Consider the following 16,773-nt stretch of genomic DNA (forward strand, 5'->3'; position numbering starts at 1 on the left):
AGAAGGGAGACAGAGAGAGACAGAGAGAGACAGAGAGAGACAGAGAAGGACAGAAGGGAGAAAGACAGATGGGATACACCGTAGAGATATAACGATTTTAAAAAGCAAGAGGGAAGAGGGAAAGAGCAAAGGAAGTAAGGAGAGAGAGAGGATACGATACAGTGTACAGTGTGAAAAGAGTGGTGCAGCCCTCACTGAGCGGAAGGACGCCTCAGCCCATGCAGACGAACCCCACTGACTGGCTGACTAATGCCTGCCGAGATCAATGGAGGCAGGGGGCTCAGGGTGCTACTTCCTGCACAACATTGGCATTGGCATAATAGCCGGGTTGCTAGGCGACCAGTCGCATGGAAACAGAAGGTGTCACTCGTTACATCAGCGCTGAATTTAGCAAATAGCAAAATAGCTCTCGTACTGTCAGGGGAGGGTCCGAGGTACTAAAGATAGTCGCTGAAGCAAGGTGCAGAGGGATGGAGGGGGAGAGAGGATGGAGGGATGCTGGAGGCTGAGTTTAATATAAAGGTTTGCCCAGTTGCTTTGGAGACCCTGTTAGTCCATTTAGGTTTATGTAAGATGACTGTAAGGCTAGCATGGCCATGAAAGGCCAGCAAGGGCTTGAAAGATTTGGTTATTCAGCAAGAAATATTTTAAAGCCCTACTACTCTTTTTTCCTTTGTTCATTATCTCAGTCCCATCCACCTACTTATAGTGTACCTTCCCCTTTTTCTCTCAACCCTAAATTCCCCCTTCATCATGAATCACCCCCCTCTTTCTTCCTTCTCTCTTTCCCTCTTCCCTGCTGAGTTTGTATCTCTCTCTCTCTCTACTGTACTTCATATCGCTCTCTGTCTTTCTCTCCCTCCCCCTCTTCTGTCCCCCCCCGCCACCCACCGCCTCCACCCTCCCCGCTCTCTCTCCCCTTATCCCTCCCTGGCTTGTAGGCTGTAGGCAGCAGCGGATTGCGACGGCCCACTCAGCCCTCTCAGGGAGCAGAAGGCCGTCCACTCCCACTCGGTCTCTGCGTCATGGAACAGAGAGCCCTCAGAGATGACACCGAACAGATGGAGGAAGAAGAACACACCGTCTCTCCATTGATTTAACCACAGATATGTCCTAAATGGCACCCAATTCCCTATTTAGTGCACTACCTTTCACCAGAGCTCTACTGGGCTCCCTACTGGGCCCGCATATAGTGCACTAGTTTTGACCAGAGCCTTTTGTGCTCTGGTCAAAAGTATTGCACTATATGGCTCATTCTTCAGAAGTGGTGCAAATTGGGGGTTGGAAAACAATTACAATTTGTAGAGTACAGTACAGTACAGTAGAGCACAATACAGTAGAGCACAGTACAGTAGAGCACAGTAGAGTAGAGTACAGTACAGTAGAGTACAGTACATTACAGTAGAGTACAGTACAGTACAGTAGAGCACAGTACAGTAGAGTAGAGTAGAGCACAGTAGAGTAGAGTACGGTACAGTACAGTAGAGTAGAGTACAGTAGAGCACAGTACAGTAGAGCACAGTATAGTAGAGTACAGTAGAGCACAGTACAGTAAATTATTATACAGTAGAGTAGAGCACAGTACAGTAGAGTACAGAATAGCACAGTACAATAGAGCACTGTACAGTAGAGTACGGTACAGTACAATAGAGCACTGTACAGTAGAGTACAGTAGAGCACATTATCGCGGTCTATGTTTGGGTTCTTGGAGCCCCCCGGCTGGCTATGCATATTAATTAATACTCTACACTTTTTCCTGAAGTGTGCACTTGTCCACTATCCACATGGTGGTCCTCTGTAGCTCAGTTGGTAAAGCATGGTGCATGCAACTTTCAAATGGAGATAGCCTCAATGGAGCTACCCATGCTGTCACAGACGCCTTAATGGCACAAATACAAAAATACAAAGAAAATACCTCTATGGTGTCAGTTGTTTTCGGGTTGGACAATTTTGACTAATTTTGGACTTAGCTATAGCTAACATATTTACATTTACATCATTTAGCAGACACTATTATCCAGAGCATCTTCCTCATCCGTGCCTTGGAAACAAAGTCCATTGTGGACACATTTTGGGGCGGCAGGTAGCCCAGTAGTTAGAGCGTTGGGCCAGTAACCGAAAGGTTTCTGGATCGAATCCCGAGCTGACAAGGTAAACATCTGTTGTTCTGCCCCTGAACAAGGCAGTTAACCCACTGTTCCCTGGGTTGTCATTGTAAATAGGCTGTCATTGTAAATAAGAACGTGTTCTGAACAGACTTGCCTAGTTAAATAAAAGTTTAAAAAAATTACAGGAGCAATTAGGGTTAAGTGCCTGGCACATGGACACATTTTTTCTCACCTTGGGGCTTGGATATTCGAACCAGTGACCTTTCAGTTACTGGCCCAACGCTCTTACCTGCCACCCCATAGCCATATGGCTGGCTATCTTTTATTTGGACAGATGTATTGTACATCCCAGCAAACATATCTTCTAGTCCCAAAACCTTACTTTACATATTTCTTGATATATTATATGTTCAGTTGTGACACTTCTAAAAAATACTTTACTTTACTCGCTGACATTTCTGTAAAATGCTGGCAGACAGACTATTCACCAAGTTGGAGAGGGGTGCAATCCCATCACCTGGTGATATTTGTAGGGTTGTGGCTGAAGGCACAAGGGGGGACTGCAATTTTCAACATTTCTGTAGAATCCCCCATATCTGAAATAGGGTACCATTTGGGATGCATCCATAACCACTTATTAGGACCACTATATACATAAGCAAGGCCATACCCCTTACCTCAAAGAGAAAGACAGAGTTTGATTTTAAAAGAAGACCCCACACATCTGTGGGGTGGTTAACTGGAACATCAATTGATGATTGAATGTTTTGAGGGTAACATCTGGACTTGAATCTGATTGGAGATGGAGGAATTATAGAGTGGGGATGGAAAGTTATACATGGAACAGATGCACTTGCTTTAGTTATTCAACAATTTATGCTTTCTTTCAAAATGTCATTCTTCCACTTCCCCCCCCTGTGGCAGGACCATGCTTATTTACTAAACAAAAATGGAAACGCAACATGCAACAAATTTCAAAGATTTTACTGAGTTTCTGGTCATATGAGGAAATCAGTCTATTGACATCAATTCATTAGGGCTTAATCTATGGATTTCACATGACTGAGAATATATTTATGCATCTGTTGGTCACAGATACCTTAAAAGAAATGGGCCTCACAATGGGCCTCATGGTCTCGTCACGGTATTTCTGTGCATGAAAATTGCCATTGATAAAATGCAATTGTGTTCGTTGTCCGTAGATTATACCTGCCCATACCAGAACCCTACCGCCACCAGGGGGCACTCTGTTCACAACGTTGACATCAGCAAACCGGGAGGCCGGTTGGACCTACTGCCAAATTCTCTAAAATGATGTTGGAGGCGGTTTACAGTAGAGAAATTAACATTACATTATCTGGCAACAGCTCTGGTGGACATTCCTGCAATCAGTATGCCAATTGCAAGCTCCCTCAAAACTTTAGACATCTGTGGCATTGTGTTGTGTGACAAAACTGCACATTTAAGAGTGGCCTTTTATTGTCCCCCAGCACAAGGTACACCTGTGTAATGATCATGCTTTTTAATCAGCTTCTTGATATGCCACACCTGTCAGGTGATTGGATTATCTTGCCAAAGGAGAAATGCTCATTAACAAGGATGTAAATACATTTGTGCACAACATTTGAGAGAAATAAGCTTTCTGTGCGTATGGAAAATTTCTGGGATCTTTTATTTCAGCCCATGAAACATGGGACCAACACTTTAACATGGGACCAACATGTTGCATTTATATATTTGTTCATTGTATATAACCTATAACTAACTGTACAGTACATGACCTTGCATGACTATGACTAAAGCCTAATACTGTACATAAATGTTTGGTTCTGCAATAACTGTTATAATAACTAGGTTACATATTCAAATGCTTGTGTGATAAGACTATAAGTACAACAATTGTATTCAGCAACAAACACTCTGAATCACCCACCATCACCCTGTCCATTCAACTGGATGGGCCAACAACATGGCAAACTGCAATTTGTGATAATTGTCTTGAATGTTCTTTGCTCGTCCACCAGTGCTATTTTCAAATGATTATAAAACCAGTTAGGTATCTTCTCCTGGAAAACAAGACCGAGAGGGCTCCTAAAATAAGCCTCTCAGCTCAAATCCACTGACCTGTTGCGTACAGAGGATTCGATTATAAGACTCAACATCTCAGGGCTCGCTCAATTGGTGTAACCATGGCGACTGGATGTACAGCCGTGTGTGACATCACGGCCCATTCAATTAATGACCGACTAAGCAGAGAGACACGGCTTTGGTCGTAATGTATATTGTGCGGCAACCTGTTGTTCCTATGCTGTCATCTAACCCCTGCTGCTGTTACAACACCTATTTCTGATCATCTAATAGTAGAAATGCCCGTCATTGCTGCACTTTGGAGCGCTCTCTCTAAAATGACCTTTTGAAATGACAGGCTCTTTGTTCAGAAGTGATAAAAGCTTAAACCACCTCACACTCACTATATCATCACATTCTATTGGTTTGCAAGAGGCCTTTCCAATCTAATCTGAGGCCTCTCGGTGACACTAAAAAAGGACAAGTGCATTCAGCATTTGGCTGGTCTGAGTAAGGAAGGACTCAATGAGATTCTGTAGGGTCCAGGAGCTCACCTTTTCGTAGCATTCCCTATTGTATGTACAGTAAAGGAGAGGGGGAAAGTGCTGATGCAAGCTGGGGAGTGACAGCCACACAGTGTGGGGTGTCTGTAACTGTCTGTGTGCGTATGAGTCGTCTCACTTCCTCGGATACGGTTGTTAGGTCAGCCAAGCTGATGTGAAATAGCTGATAAAGAGATAGCTGAGATCGTTTGGGGGCAGACATCTCAGTGTTCTATTTAATTATGTGGTTTGTGGATTGTGTGTGTGTGTGTGTGTGTGTTAGACCATTCTGGAGCTGATGTAGTTGGCATTTGACTGCAGCAAGCTGACCTGCTTCTTCTGTCTATAAGTCTGCCATCACTACCAGTCAGTCACTGGGCCACCATGGCAGTAGTCTGATCTCTCCAGCCAGGGAGGGGAGAGTGATGCTTAGTTAACCTCCTTAGAGGCTGTGGGCTGCTGGAGTGTGTTGATTGTTGAGTGGGTGGAGGTGCTGGTGCTACTGCTGGTGGTGATGCTGAGGCTGGTGGTCTGAATTATCCCTCTGGTGACGCAGGTTTCTCCTCCACACACTTCCTGACAGCTGCTCCCTGCCTGCCTGCCCGTCTGCCTGCTTACGACAATAGGTTATATCCAACAATGTTACGTCCCTGTTCATTTCCTGAACGGCTATGGTTAGAGAATGTGTTTTCAGCTTGCCGGTGTGGTATCGGTCTTGCCTCTTGAACCGGTGTCTATCTAGTTGTTAGGTTCAATCTTTTCATTTGTTTTTGTGTTTTGAGGTTTTCCTTGTTGATTTACTTATCTTTCCCCATCTGTTGTGGTGTCTGTTGAATTGATGTGCATGCACTACGCTGAAACTGGAAAGTTATTACGTTTTATTTTTACTACTTGACTATCTATATGAGAAAAGTGTACCTAAAACAAATGATCAAAATACGTTACAAAAACGGTACTCATTCATTGAGTACGTTCTGTACATATTGAGCCATTCTTTGATCACTGTAGCCTTGCTCCTGCGCTATTTAGGGTGCTGGCTGGAATGTAATTGGTTGCCAAATAATTAGATGCAATACGATAACAATATGTGGCTCTTAATCGCATAATAATACAACTAGTAGACCTGGTTTATCTATTCCATTTAACAATAATAATAATAATAATAATATATATATATATATATATATATATATATATATATATATATATATATATATATGCTTCTAATATTAGATACTCCAATTATTTAATAGGGGCAGAAAAAACAAATAGCTCAGGGGCATGAAAGGGTTAATGACCCGAATGACAACGGCATTAACCCGGAAGTTGTGCTTTGGTATTTCAATGTGACTTACCCTAAACTAGCTAGCTGTTGTAATACTCTATTAAGTATGTTCCTCACCGCTGTAAATCGTGAGTATAATTGAATACGTTGCTGTATATTGTAGTTTTTCACTAAGTTGTATGGCGAAATATAGAATTGGCTGGCTCTATGCATGTCTTTGGTTAGCCGATTTTTAGCTAGCTAGCTAGCTATGATTCACTGGCTAGTAGCATTGAAGTCAGCATGTCATTTGTTAACTAACGTTAGCTACATTAAGTAGTTAGCTCCATTCTGAAACAATGTTTTATAGATGGAGATGTCGTGTTGACTATCGTTAGCTTGCACAATCAGAAGCTAAGCTAGCTAGCCATGGCAAGTGTTTTACTAATTAACTAGTTAGTTAAACCGAAAGCTAGCTAGCTACCTCAGGGAGTTATGATCTTGCCAATCTGATTTCATTATCTGATCTCTTCCACACACACACACACACAAGTGGCCAAGGCCAAGTCAAAGTAAGTAAATTATTTCCTTCTCCACCTAATTTGTGTATAGACGTCCTACTTTATTACCATATCTAATCCATGTACCATTTATTATACCCTCAGCTAAGCTACTTCCTAGTAAAAGCTTCATACAGTAGAAATTGGAATTTAGGTTTGATGTCTTTCTCTGAACTGTTTGCTGTAATATTATCCTCAATCTGCTCTTTGATAAAAGTGACCCAAGGAATAGCAATGAGTATGTAGTATATCTTTTTCATAATTATTGTGGCCTATAACATGTGTTATCACAAAGTAACCATTGCCTTTGTTACAGGACTGTCCTAGTGCAAATGGTGAGTGCTGCTGGGACAGGTTACTGCTTCAACACCAAGAGGAACCGACTACGCGATAAACTGGTGCTGCGAAAAAATGACCCTTTTGGTAAACTACAAACCCTCTCTGATTAGCATTGTATGGAAGCAAACTATTACACTCGCTCTCAGGGAGTTATCACTGATGCCAAGTGGACACTGGCCTCTCACAAGGGCTGTGTCTGTAAACGTTACTTGCAGCCAAGTCCTTGCTTTCGCCATCTTTGTTTCTCTCAAAGCTCATTGGTCCTCATTCGGACCTCCTCCTCCAATGAGCTGAGAGGAATTAGCCTAAGGAAACATGGACAGGGGACGCAAGTGTTTTTTTACAGAAAATTTCAGACACAGCCAGTGTGGCTTTAATGTAGACAATGACATCATCGTACACAAAGAGCCAATAGTGGCATTTTGCTGTCCTACTGTCTATAATGAGTGATTTAATATTCAGCTTATATCAGGTAACATGTTGTGTTTGAGATCATTGAAATCATATACTATGTAGGCCTAGTCATTTGCCCCTGTTTGAAAATGATACCCTCTCAATTATTTTAATTGGTTCGCAATGCTTACCTGATAAACCTACACTTTGCACATAGCTGTTCATTGTGCACCCACTTCAGAATTGTATTTCTGTCTTTGCAGTAAACAAACACGTCCTCTTTCACGAAAAGAAGAAGATCAGGTCGATTTAACCATGAACGGCAAAGAACGAGACTTTTGAATCTCCAACATCTAATCAGATGATTTCACTGACATTGTCTAAAATGTGTCGACCGTCATTCGCGAGAAGAGCTAAGGAGTTCCTATTGGACTATTCATGGGCCACATCAACTCATTGTAAACATTTGGGATGAACCAAGCGGTGTCAAAACCTCAAGTAGTTCTGTTGCCATTCACATCAATAACCAGGTTTCCATCCAGCATTTTGTGAGTACAGTACATGTCGGATAGAAATTTCAAGACAGGCCTGATGGAACCAGCAAATTTGTCAGTAAACTTTCCAAAGGTCGATGACAGAATACATGTCGTAGTGGGCGAACCACATAGCATATCATGACTCCCAAGTTTACTTCGATATGATGGTTATTATATCAATATTTAAATTGTGAGAAGTGGCAGTGGAAACCCCTTTATGCGCAAATATTGATATAATAACCATCATATCATAGTAAACTTGGGAGTCATGATATGTTGTGTGGTTCTCCCACTACGACTTGGGAAAGCGTGCAATTGGCTACAGATTAAATAAGTTGTGAACTTCACAGGGTGGAAAAAGTGCACAGTAATGAGCTTAATGCTCCTTTCCAATACATATTGAGGGTCTTATTCTGTTAACATGATGATCGGCTGCCGTTTGACTAATAATCTCCATCTTATCCATAACAATCAGATCATGTCCTGTAGGTAGCTGACCCACACAGTGTCTGCGAGCTGTTGGCTAGAGCACACATGCAAAGACCAGAGTGGGCACGTTTGCTATATAAACGCAACATTTGTTGTGACAAAACCCTCAGTAGACTTAAATGTGATTTAAACACATTTCACTTGTATTTTTATTTGGTACATGGGAATTTAACTGCAAAATATATTTTCATGTGCACTACGTCATTACGCACAGCCTTTTATCCGCAACAAGTCAATTTGATGGAAACATCTCTGGTGGGAAAATGTGCATATTGTTCGTATGCAGATTTTAGAATACTTGCATGAATATCTTGCCAATTGGATGGAAACCTAGCTATTGAGACAATTATTCCTCAATAAGTAAGAAGTAGCTTGTTTCATGTTTTTGCCACTTGTATGTTATTTCTCTAATGTAGGCACATTGCATTTATAATCTTTGTTCTGCAAGAGTATCATCTGCCATTAAGAAATAATGGAAACATGAAAGAAGGACAACTGTTCACTTATGTTTCACGCTGGATGATCATAAGCTTTTACAACATGGTAATTCAGTACAGAATACTTTTTTTTGTCTAGACAAACTAGTCTGGGTTTGGTGTTAACTTTTTCACTAGTTTTTCAGACGTAAATTATTTGTATCATCATTGTAGGTCAGAATAATAATTGAAATGATTCAAGTTGTATTTTCCCTCTTAAATGTGTTTGACATTTGTTGATTTTGTCAAAGCTTATGAAAAACAGTGAGTGAAATTGTTTCAATGATGAGTTTGTGGTACACTAGTATGAAACAAAATGTATTAAAAGTATTTAAATCTCATTATTGGACACATTGGAATATTTAAAAAAAAATGTATATGACAATACTGGTATGGCAGATTAATAAAGGACAATGGTCATCATTGCATTAAGTTATTTACATAGTCGTTTAATTACTTGATACAGTACTTGGCACAGTGTTTTAGACTGTGAGCCTGAACTGTGTCCATTTAGCGTGCAAGTTGCTGTCTTCTCTAGAAAAGGTCTGTGGGTAGGTCCTTTTTAGAGGGATATGATGCCTGTGTCCCAATTGTCTGTACACTCACTCCTGCCACCTGATTGGCTCTCCTGGCCATCTCTTCCAGGGACATTGTAGGGAAGTGAGCCATGTAGAAGGCCAGGGCACCAATGAAACTGTCTCCAGCTCCCTGTGTAGAGACAAACAGTCGTTACTCCACATAGCAAAACAAACATGCACTGAATGTGTCAACAATTACATTGAAATGTAGGCTAATAAGAGTTTTTTTTTTAAAAGGACAGAGTACTTTCTGTGAACAACAATGACCTTCCTGCGAAAACTCATTAATTCCTTCATTTAGAATTGAATGTAAGTGGAAAGGGGGGATACCTAGTTGTACAACTGAATGCATTCAACTGAAATGTGTCTTCCGCATTTAACCTAACCCCTCTGAATCAAAGAGGTGCGGGGGGCTCCCATAATCGACATCCACGTCTTCAGCACCTGGGGAACAGTGGGTTAACTGCCTTGCTCAAGGGCAGAACGGCAGATTTTTACCTTGTCAGCTTGGGGATTCAATCCAGCAACCTTTCGGTTACTGGCCCAACGCTCTAACCACTAGGCTACCTGTCATAGGAGCGATGGAGACGCACACACTGTCAAAGTGGACAAATGCAAAAATAGAGATGAATTTAATGTAAGCAAATAAAGGAATCTATGACTTAATTCCTCATGAAACTTGGAAAAAGTAATCAAGAGGAACTGAGACTAGAGATGTTATTTAACTGACCAACTGTTGGCAACATTAGGGGTGCTATGACACTTGTCAATTGTAGCTTTTTGAACAAGGCTCCCCACTGTCAGTTGAAATGCCTCCGCCATTAGTCTGAAATGGCCTAATACTCACCCTTTATGACAAACAAATGTATTAACACTTCCACTTAGCCAGTGTGAGATTCCCCATTTGTTATAAACAACTGAAGATAAGACGACAAGACCGATGTATTCACTTGCATATTGCATAAATGAAGAATATTTAGCTTACATTTTCAAATGTCTATCGTATATAAAAACAAATGTGGGGGTATTATTCATATAATATGCCAGAAGACTTTTTTTCCTCACCAACATATTTAGCCGAAGAGACTTGTCTTTTGACAGGGTCAGCTTGGCAGAATTATACCATATACCACAATGTACAAGTCAATATAAAAATGTATAAAAAATAAAAACGGTATTTTTTCCCCAGAATTAATAAAAGTAAAGCATTATCAACATTTAAATACAAGTCATATTTCTGAGCACATGATTTCTTTCAAATGATACCTACCTAAACTTGATCTGCAAACTCAATATAATTATCAGAGGCTTGAGTACAAATGCCATAACTAAAATACAAATTCAAAATATGTCAAACATTGAAAGGACATGTATTTAGGACATTTCATGAACTCAATTTCATGGACATTTTTGTTCCTTTTTGACACAACATTACCCATTTACAGTATCAAACAAGATACTTACTTTTACAGTGAAAAACATTTTTGCTAATTTGAGCATATTTTGTTGATGTATATTTTAGCACTTTGTCTCGTATCCTATACAACCTGAGGTTATAGGCATGTTTAAAGACAACAACCTCAGAGTAGTAATTGGTGAGGAGGAGGACCTAAGTCCTAATTTGCGATCAAATTTTGCACATATCTATTATTGACATCAACGCATGGTTCTTATAAGTCCCAAATTCATTGTGCAGATCCCAAGTTAGGATTAGGTGCGAATAAGTCCTTTGGGCATCACCCCTATTCCAGTTTTCTGCCATCCTGGCAGTTTTATAGGCTAACACTCCTCTGGGATTGCCTATCGGTTTGTCATGGGTTTAATCTTTCTTTCTCTCTGCTATTGACAGTGATGATGGAATGTGCAATAGGCGCCCAGGGGGGTGGGCTTGGGTGTGTAGGAGAGATGAGGGTGTTAGATCACTGATAGGAAAACGCATGGAGGAATGTGGCAAAGCGTTCAGATTTAACCACAGATGGCCCCCGCCACTGGTTCTCACAAGCCTGGCCAATTACTCACCGTTCTGCCTCTCAAATAGTTCATTGCACACTTCCCCGAACACCTTCACCCCTCCCCCAAGTAGCCTCCCACCACATCCCCCATTCAGAACTCTCATCAGCCAAGAAACAAGGCTAGAGTCAAAGGTGACTTTCAGGGATTGGTGAGAGACTGGAAAAAGTGAATACAGGGGGAGAAAAAGTGGGTAGATTCAATTTTTTACCCATGTACTGAGCATTCAGAAAGTATTCAGACCCCTTGACTTTTTCAACATTGTTACATTACAGCCTTATTCTAAAATGTATTAAATAGTTTTTCTTCTTCATCAATCTACATACAATACCCCATAATGACAAAGCAAAAACAAGTAAAAAAAGAAAGAAAAGGAAATCACATTTACAGAAGTATTCAGAACCTTTACTTAGTACTTTGTTGAAGCAACATTGGCAGTGATTACAGCCTCGAGTCTTCTTGGGTATGACGCTACAAGCTTGGCACACCTGTATTTGGGGAGTTTCTCCCATTCTTCTCTTCAGATCCTCTCAAGCTCTGTCCGGTTGGATGGGGAGCGTTGCTGCACAGCTATTTTCAGGTCTGTCCAGAGATCGGGTTCAAGTTCGGGCTCTGCCTGGGCCACTCAAGGATATCCTGTCCCGAAGCCACTCCTGTGTTGTCTTGGCTGTGTGCTTAGGGTCATTGTCCTGTTGGAAGGTGATCCTTAGCCTAAGTCTGAGGTCCTGAGCGCTCTCGAGCATGTTTTTTTATCACTCTATGTACTTTGCTTCGTTCATCTTTCCCTCGATCCTGACTAGTCTCCCAGTCCCTGCCGCTGAAAAACATCCCCACAGCATGATGCTGCCACCACCATGCTTCACCATAAGGATGGTGCCAGGCTTCCCCCAGACGTGATGCTTGGCATTTAACCATGATTTCATCAGACCAGAGAATCTTCTTTCTCATGGTCTGAGAATCCTTTAGGTGCCTTTTGGCAAACTCCAAGCGTGCTGTCATGTGCCTTTTACTGAGGAGTGGCTTCTGTCTGGCCACTCTACCATAATGGCCTGATTGGTGCAGTGCTGCAGAGATGGTTGTCCTTCTGGAAGGTTCTCCCATCTCCACAGAGGAACTCTTGAGCTCTGTCAGAGCGATAATTTGGGTTCTTGGTCACCTCCCTGACCAAGGCCCATCTCCCCGATTGCTCAGTTTGGCCATGCGGCCAGCTCTAGGTTTTGGTGGTTCCAAATTTCTTCCATTTTAAGAGTGATGGAGGACACAGTTCTTGGGGACCTTCAATGCTACGGAAATGTTTTGGTACCCTTCCCCAGATCTGTAGCTCGACACAATCCTGTCTCAGAGCTCTACGGACAATTCCTTCGGCCTCATGGCTTGGTTTTTGCTCTGACAATGCTCTGTCAACTGTGGGACCTTATATATACAGGTGTGTGCCTTTCGATCATCATGTCCAATCAATTTCATTTACCACTGGTGGACTCCAATCGAATTGTAGAAACATCTCAAGGATGACCAATGGAAACAGGATGCACCCGAGCTCAATATCAAGTCTCATAGCAAAGGGTCTGAATAGTTATGTAAATAAGGTATCTGTTTTTTATTTGTAAGAAATTTGCTAACATTTCTACATCTGTTTTTGCTTTTTCATTATGGGGTATTGTGTGTAGATTGATGAGGATTATATATTTTTTTCATCCATTTTAGAATAAGACTAACGTAATAAAAAGTAGAAAAAGTCAAGGTGTCTGAATACTTTCCGAAAGCACTGTATGTTTGTCCCTGGTCGTTGGCTTGGGTTGTGCTTACCATGTGGAAATGTACGGTCCCACTTTGGTAAGTTTACAGTTCACAGTTCTGGTGAGACAATGACTACACCCTGTCCACACCCAAACTCAATGAGGTTGGCATGAAGAGACAAATAACATACCAAAGAAGTTTGAGAGAAAAGAAGGTATCACATTATCAGCCAAGTTGCCAGAACATTTGCGATCATTTACAAATTTCTATTTCAAGTTGGCATTCTTATTCTTTTTCCACCACAGAATCAGGCCAATTCCATTATAATCAATAGAAATGATGAACATGTAAACTACAGGATACACATACTGAGAACTGATCCTCAATGTTTTTATAATTTCTAAAGAGTGTAACTGGAGTGACACAGGATAACAACTCAAGTCTTCCAGTCTGATCGTCTCTGTCCACCACGTTCCAATGCTCCCCATGCCGAGTCACTGTCCTCTCGTCTTGTGTTGAAAGCAATGCCTGAGACTGACATGTGACAGCGTCGCATCCCCACGTGACGCTCACTGGAGCTGACAACCTCAGCCCCGCTGCGTCTGCCCTCGACACACTTTGGTGAAGGTTAGATTGGAAAGCCTGTCAGTCAAACGACAGAAGCGGTAGCCGTGGACGAGTACTGATGCTCTCTCACAGTTAGCTCCGTCCGCTACACGGTGACCTTTATCCCATGGCTGGTTCTCAGCATTGCTAGAGTCGTAAAAGTTTGAAGTAAGGTGCAGCATGAGCAATCTAACATCAGCATAAACAACTGTGGTCTATGAGTGAAGATGCATGTTGTGGCATGTTATTTTTTTGTCAACATTCAAATGCTTTTTTGAAATCAAAACAGATCTGCAAATCCAACTTCCTTCGTGGTGCTCTTCATTAGTCTCCTTTCTTTCAAAACGGATCCCTGCCCTAAACTTAGTCTTAAAAAGGGGATACAAAGAATCTGACATTGTGCATCACAATGACTGTATTTCCTGTAATCTAGTCTCCCATACGGGTGTGACGGATGGGGAAACAGTAATCCCCAGCCTGGGGCTCTCATCAATAAGGACCCCCTAGAGAGAGTAAAGAACGCCGTGGCCAGTGCTGACTCAAACTGTTACTGGACCCCAAGCTTCCGGGAAAGAATGATGACAGTTGCTCTGCGGAAGTATCGGAAGATAATGACCAGATCAAAAGCACAGTAAATTGAATAGATTAAGTCTCGTCATTTTCTTCTTCGTTTCACCAGTGTGATAAATGTACACAGATTCAGAAGAAGAGGATAGCTTGGATTGCATGGCATAGTAACTAACCACTGGCATGTGCAGTCCAATAAGGACTTCATGGGGGCCTCCCTTCGTTGCGCCAGCTTCGCAGTGACTAACTACGCGGTGGTCAGGGTTTGGAAAAGGTGAAGAATACTGGGGTATTCCCCTACCTACCGCTTCCAGGAACAAGCCTGTGTGTGGTCATCTGTCTCCTCTCATAGGAAGGAAGTCAGGATGATATGGATTGTCCAGACCCACTCTGAGCTGTTTTGTCTGGCCTGGCAACTACCCCCACCATCACACCAACCCCACAGTACAGGAAAAGCACAGGCCGAAGGGGTGGCCACTGTGTGTGTGTGCGTGAGAGACAGAGACCGCAGACTTGTGTGCGCAAGCATCATCCAATCTTCCACACTAACAGCGCAGCCTCTGTGAAAGTAGGAATGCCTGCACTCAATTTAAGAAAGAAGGAAAATTTTAGGGGAAGATGGGAGGGAAGAGTGAATTTAGCTTTGTTACCAGTCCAGCTTTGCAGCTGACCCTGACTCCGCCTCTAAAGCCTTGCCACGTACAATGTGTTGCTCGTGGAAGAGGAGGGGGGAGGGTGTTGTGGTTCAGTGGATGATGAAAGAACTGGGGTAGTAACCAGGAGAAGCAAGAATTGTATGCTTCTTTGAACTCAGCACTGACTGGAAAGGATACAGGCAGTATAATAAAACAATATTTATGTGTATTTTTGGGCGGTGACATTGTTGATCCTGCAAGATCATAGCTTCAGACCCAGCCTCCTTTCTCAGTTCGCCAACCCACGCATAGCATCGAAGCCACCAAATTCACACCAAGCAAACATGTTCCTGGTGAAAAAAATGGAGAGCGCAGCACTACACCGTGTTCACTCAGCAAAAAACGCCAATGAACAAAATCAAAGAACCAAATAATTTTTTAAGAGGCCTTACCATGAATGTAAAAATGTTTTAGCAAATAAATAAAAAGGAAACACCAAAGGTCTGTGAGGCTGACTAGCCATTCAGAAAACAATCTTTTCTTTTGCTAGTAAAAAATAAATTGTTTACTGGAAGAGGGATTAGGGCATCCAAAAGAGTTAAACACTCCAGAATTTATGGGGCCATCAAAGTGTAGGGGGGGAGCACTGCCAAAACCAAGGCCCGATCACAGGCTGGGCTGTGTTGTGTTCTGCTGACTGGTGCAGGGCTAAGAGGTGAGTCACAGAGGGAGGGGAGGGGGTTTGGGGTGAAGGAAGCTAAACCAGGTTCCCCTCAGGGCTATGGTTCATTTTGTATGCACCACCAGGGAATGGGGGAGTTGGTGTGTTTGCGTGTATTACTAGGGACAGTAAAAGTATAAAGGGTCATTTAATTATAGGTACACCGAGGCAGATTGCAGTACAAATATTTTTGGTAACATTAATGGATCGGTAAAGCTAACTTGTGGGATCTGTGCACACGCAGTCAGGACACTAATTGCTTCTGAGCACTCTCACATTGCACTGACTTCAGCAATTGGTATCTATTGTACTGTTTTGTAAATGGTGAGTGTATAAGGTGGATTACAGTACAGACATGCACACTAAGTTACAGTACAGACATACACACTAAGACAGGAATATGACACTTCGGGTCGTGGCAAGGTGTTGATGGGAGAGAGAAAAAACAGTCATGAAGCCCTAAACACTCCCCTATTGTTACTCTCCTGCTTCAGTGGATTCACTTATTTTAACTTCAGTTAATGGGGGATTTTGATTCCAAACAGGAACAATGAGTTTCAAAATGGAAACGTTTCTTATTAAACACAAGATAAAAGACACCCAGTTTAAGGAGATATAATCTTGTAGTTTGAATGCATCTGTACTTTTGCAGCTCAATATCAACTGCACGCAAAACTGCTGGACTCTCTAATTCACAACACTGTCACCCTGTAGAATTTATCAAATGCATCATCTGTAGTTGTATGCAAACAAAATGAAAATGACAATTTTTCTCTAAAGCCTAACAAATGCATCAACTCTAAATCAGTTGTGTCCCAAACTCGAACAGGAAGTGTGAAAGTCTCACCGAGCCAGGCGTGACGGCAAAGCCTTTTCAAGATGAAATCAGGAAGAGAATCCAAAATGTCCTCACATCCCCTATAAAACCCAGTTTAATCTTTAACCTCTACTGGGGTGAGAAACTACCGAGCCATTAGCCTCCACCTCTGGGACGTCGTACAGCGTGTGCTGGTCTGTGGCCGAGAGAATTTAATTTAATCACGTCATGGTGATTAGTAGTACACAACATATTCGTGTCCCCCCAGAAGTTGAAGACGAGAGTCCTCATTAAAGTGATGCAAACATCTGCTTTTCTTTTATGGATA

General features: G+C 42.0%; 2 protein-coding genes across 6 annotated transcripts in view; one reads left to right on the top strand and one right to left on the bottom strand.

Annotated features, from left to right (window-relative positions):
* Positions 1-6,006: 6,006 nt before the first annotated feature.
* Positions 6,007-9,210, top strand: mrpl33 (mitochondrial ribosomal protein L33). The gene is made up of 4 exons (XM_035752768.2): positions 6,007-6,130; positions 6,535-6,553; positions 6,858-6,964; positions 7,537-9,210. Exons 1-4 carry the CDS (start codon positions 6,109-6,111, stop codon positions 7,584-7,586), a joined length of 198 nt encoding a protein of 65 aa, XP_035608661.1. The 5' UTR covers positions 6,007-6,108; the 3' UTR covers positions 7,587-9,210.
* rbks (ribokinase) overlaps positions 9,203-16,773 on the bottom strand; it is a 76,275-nt gene continuing 68,704 nt past the window's right edge. For all 5 annotated transcript variants that reach the window (XM_052497089.1, XM_035752762.2, XM_035752766.2 and 2 more), the window contains one exon: positions 9,203-9,482. In XM_052497089.1, coding sequence (XP_052353049.1) covers positions 9,309-9,482 — 174 coding nt within the window. In that variant the 3' untranslated portion in view covers positions 9,203-9,308. The remainder of the gene's footprint in view (positions 9,483-16,773) is intronic.

Source organism: Oncorhynchus keta, chromosome 35 (assembly GCF_023373465.1).
Source record: "Oncorhynchus keta strain PuntledgeMale-10-30-2019 chromosome 35, Oket_V2, whole genome shotgun sequence".
Taxonomy (NCBI): Eukaryota; Metazoa; Chordata; class Actinopteri; order Salmoniformes; family Salmonidae; genus Oncorhynchus; species Oncorhynchus keta.

Excerpts from the sequence above, each read along its gene's own strand:
- mrpl33 (XM_035752768.2), top strand. The coding sequence starts at position 6,109 with ATGTTCCTCACCGCTGTAAATC. Across the intron at positions 6,965-7,536 it reads GCGAAAAAATGACCCTTTTG|TAAACAAACACGTCCTCTTT; the intron begins GTAAACTACAAA and ends CTGTCTTTGCAG.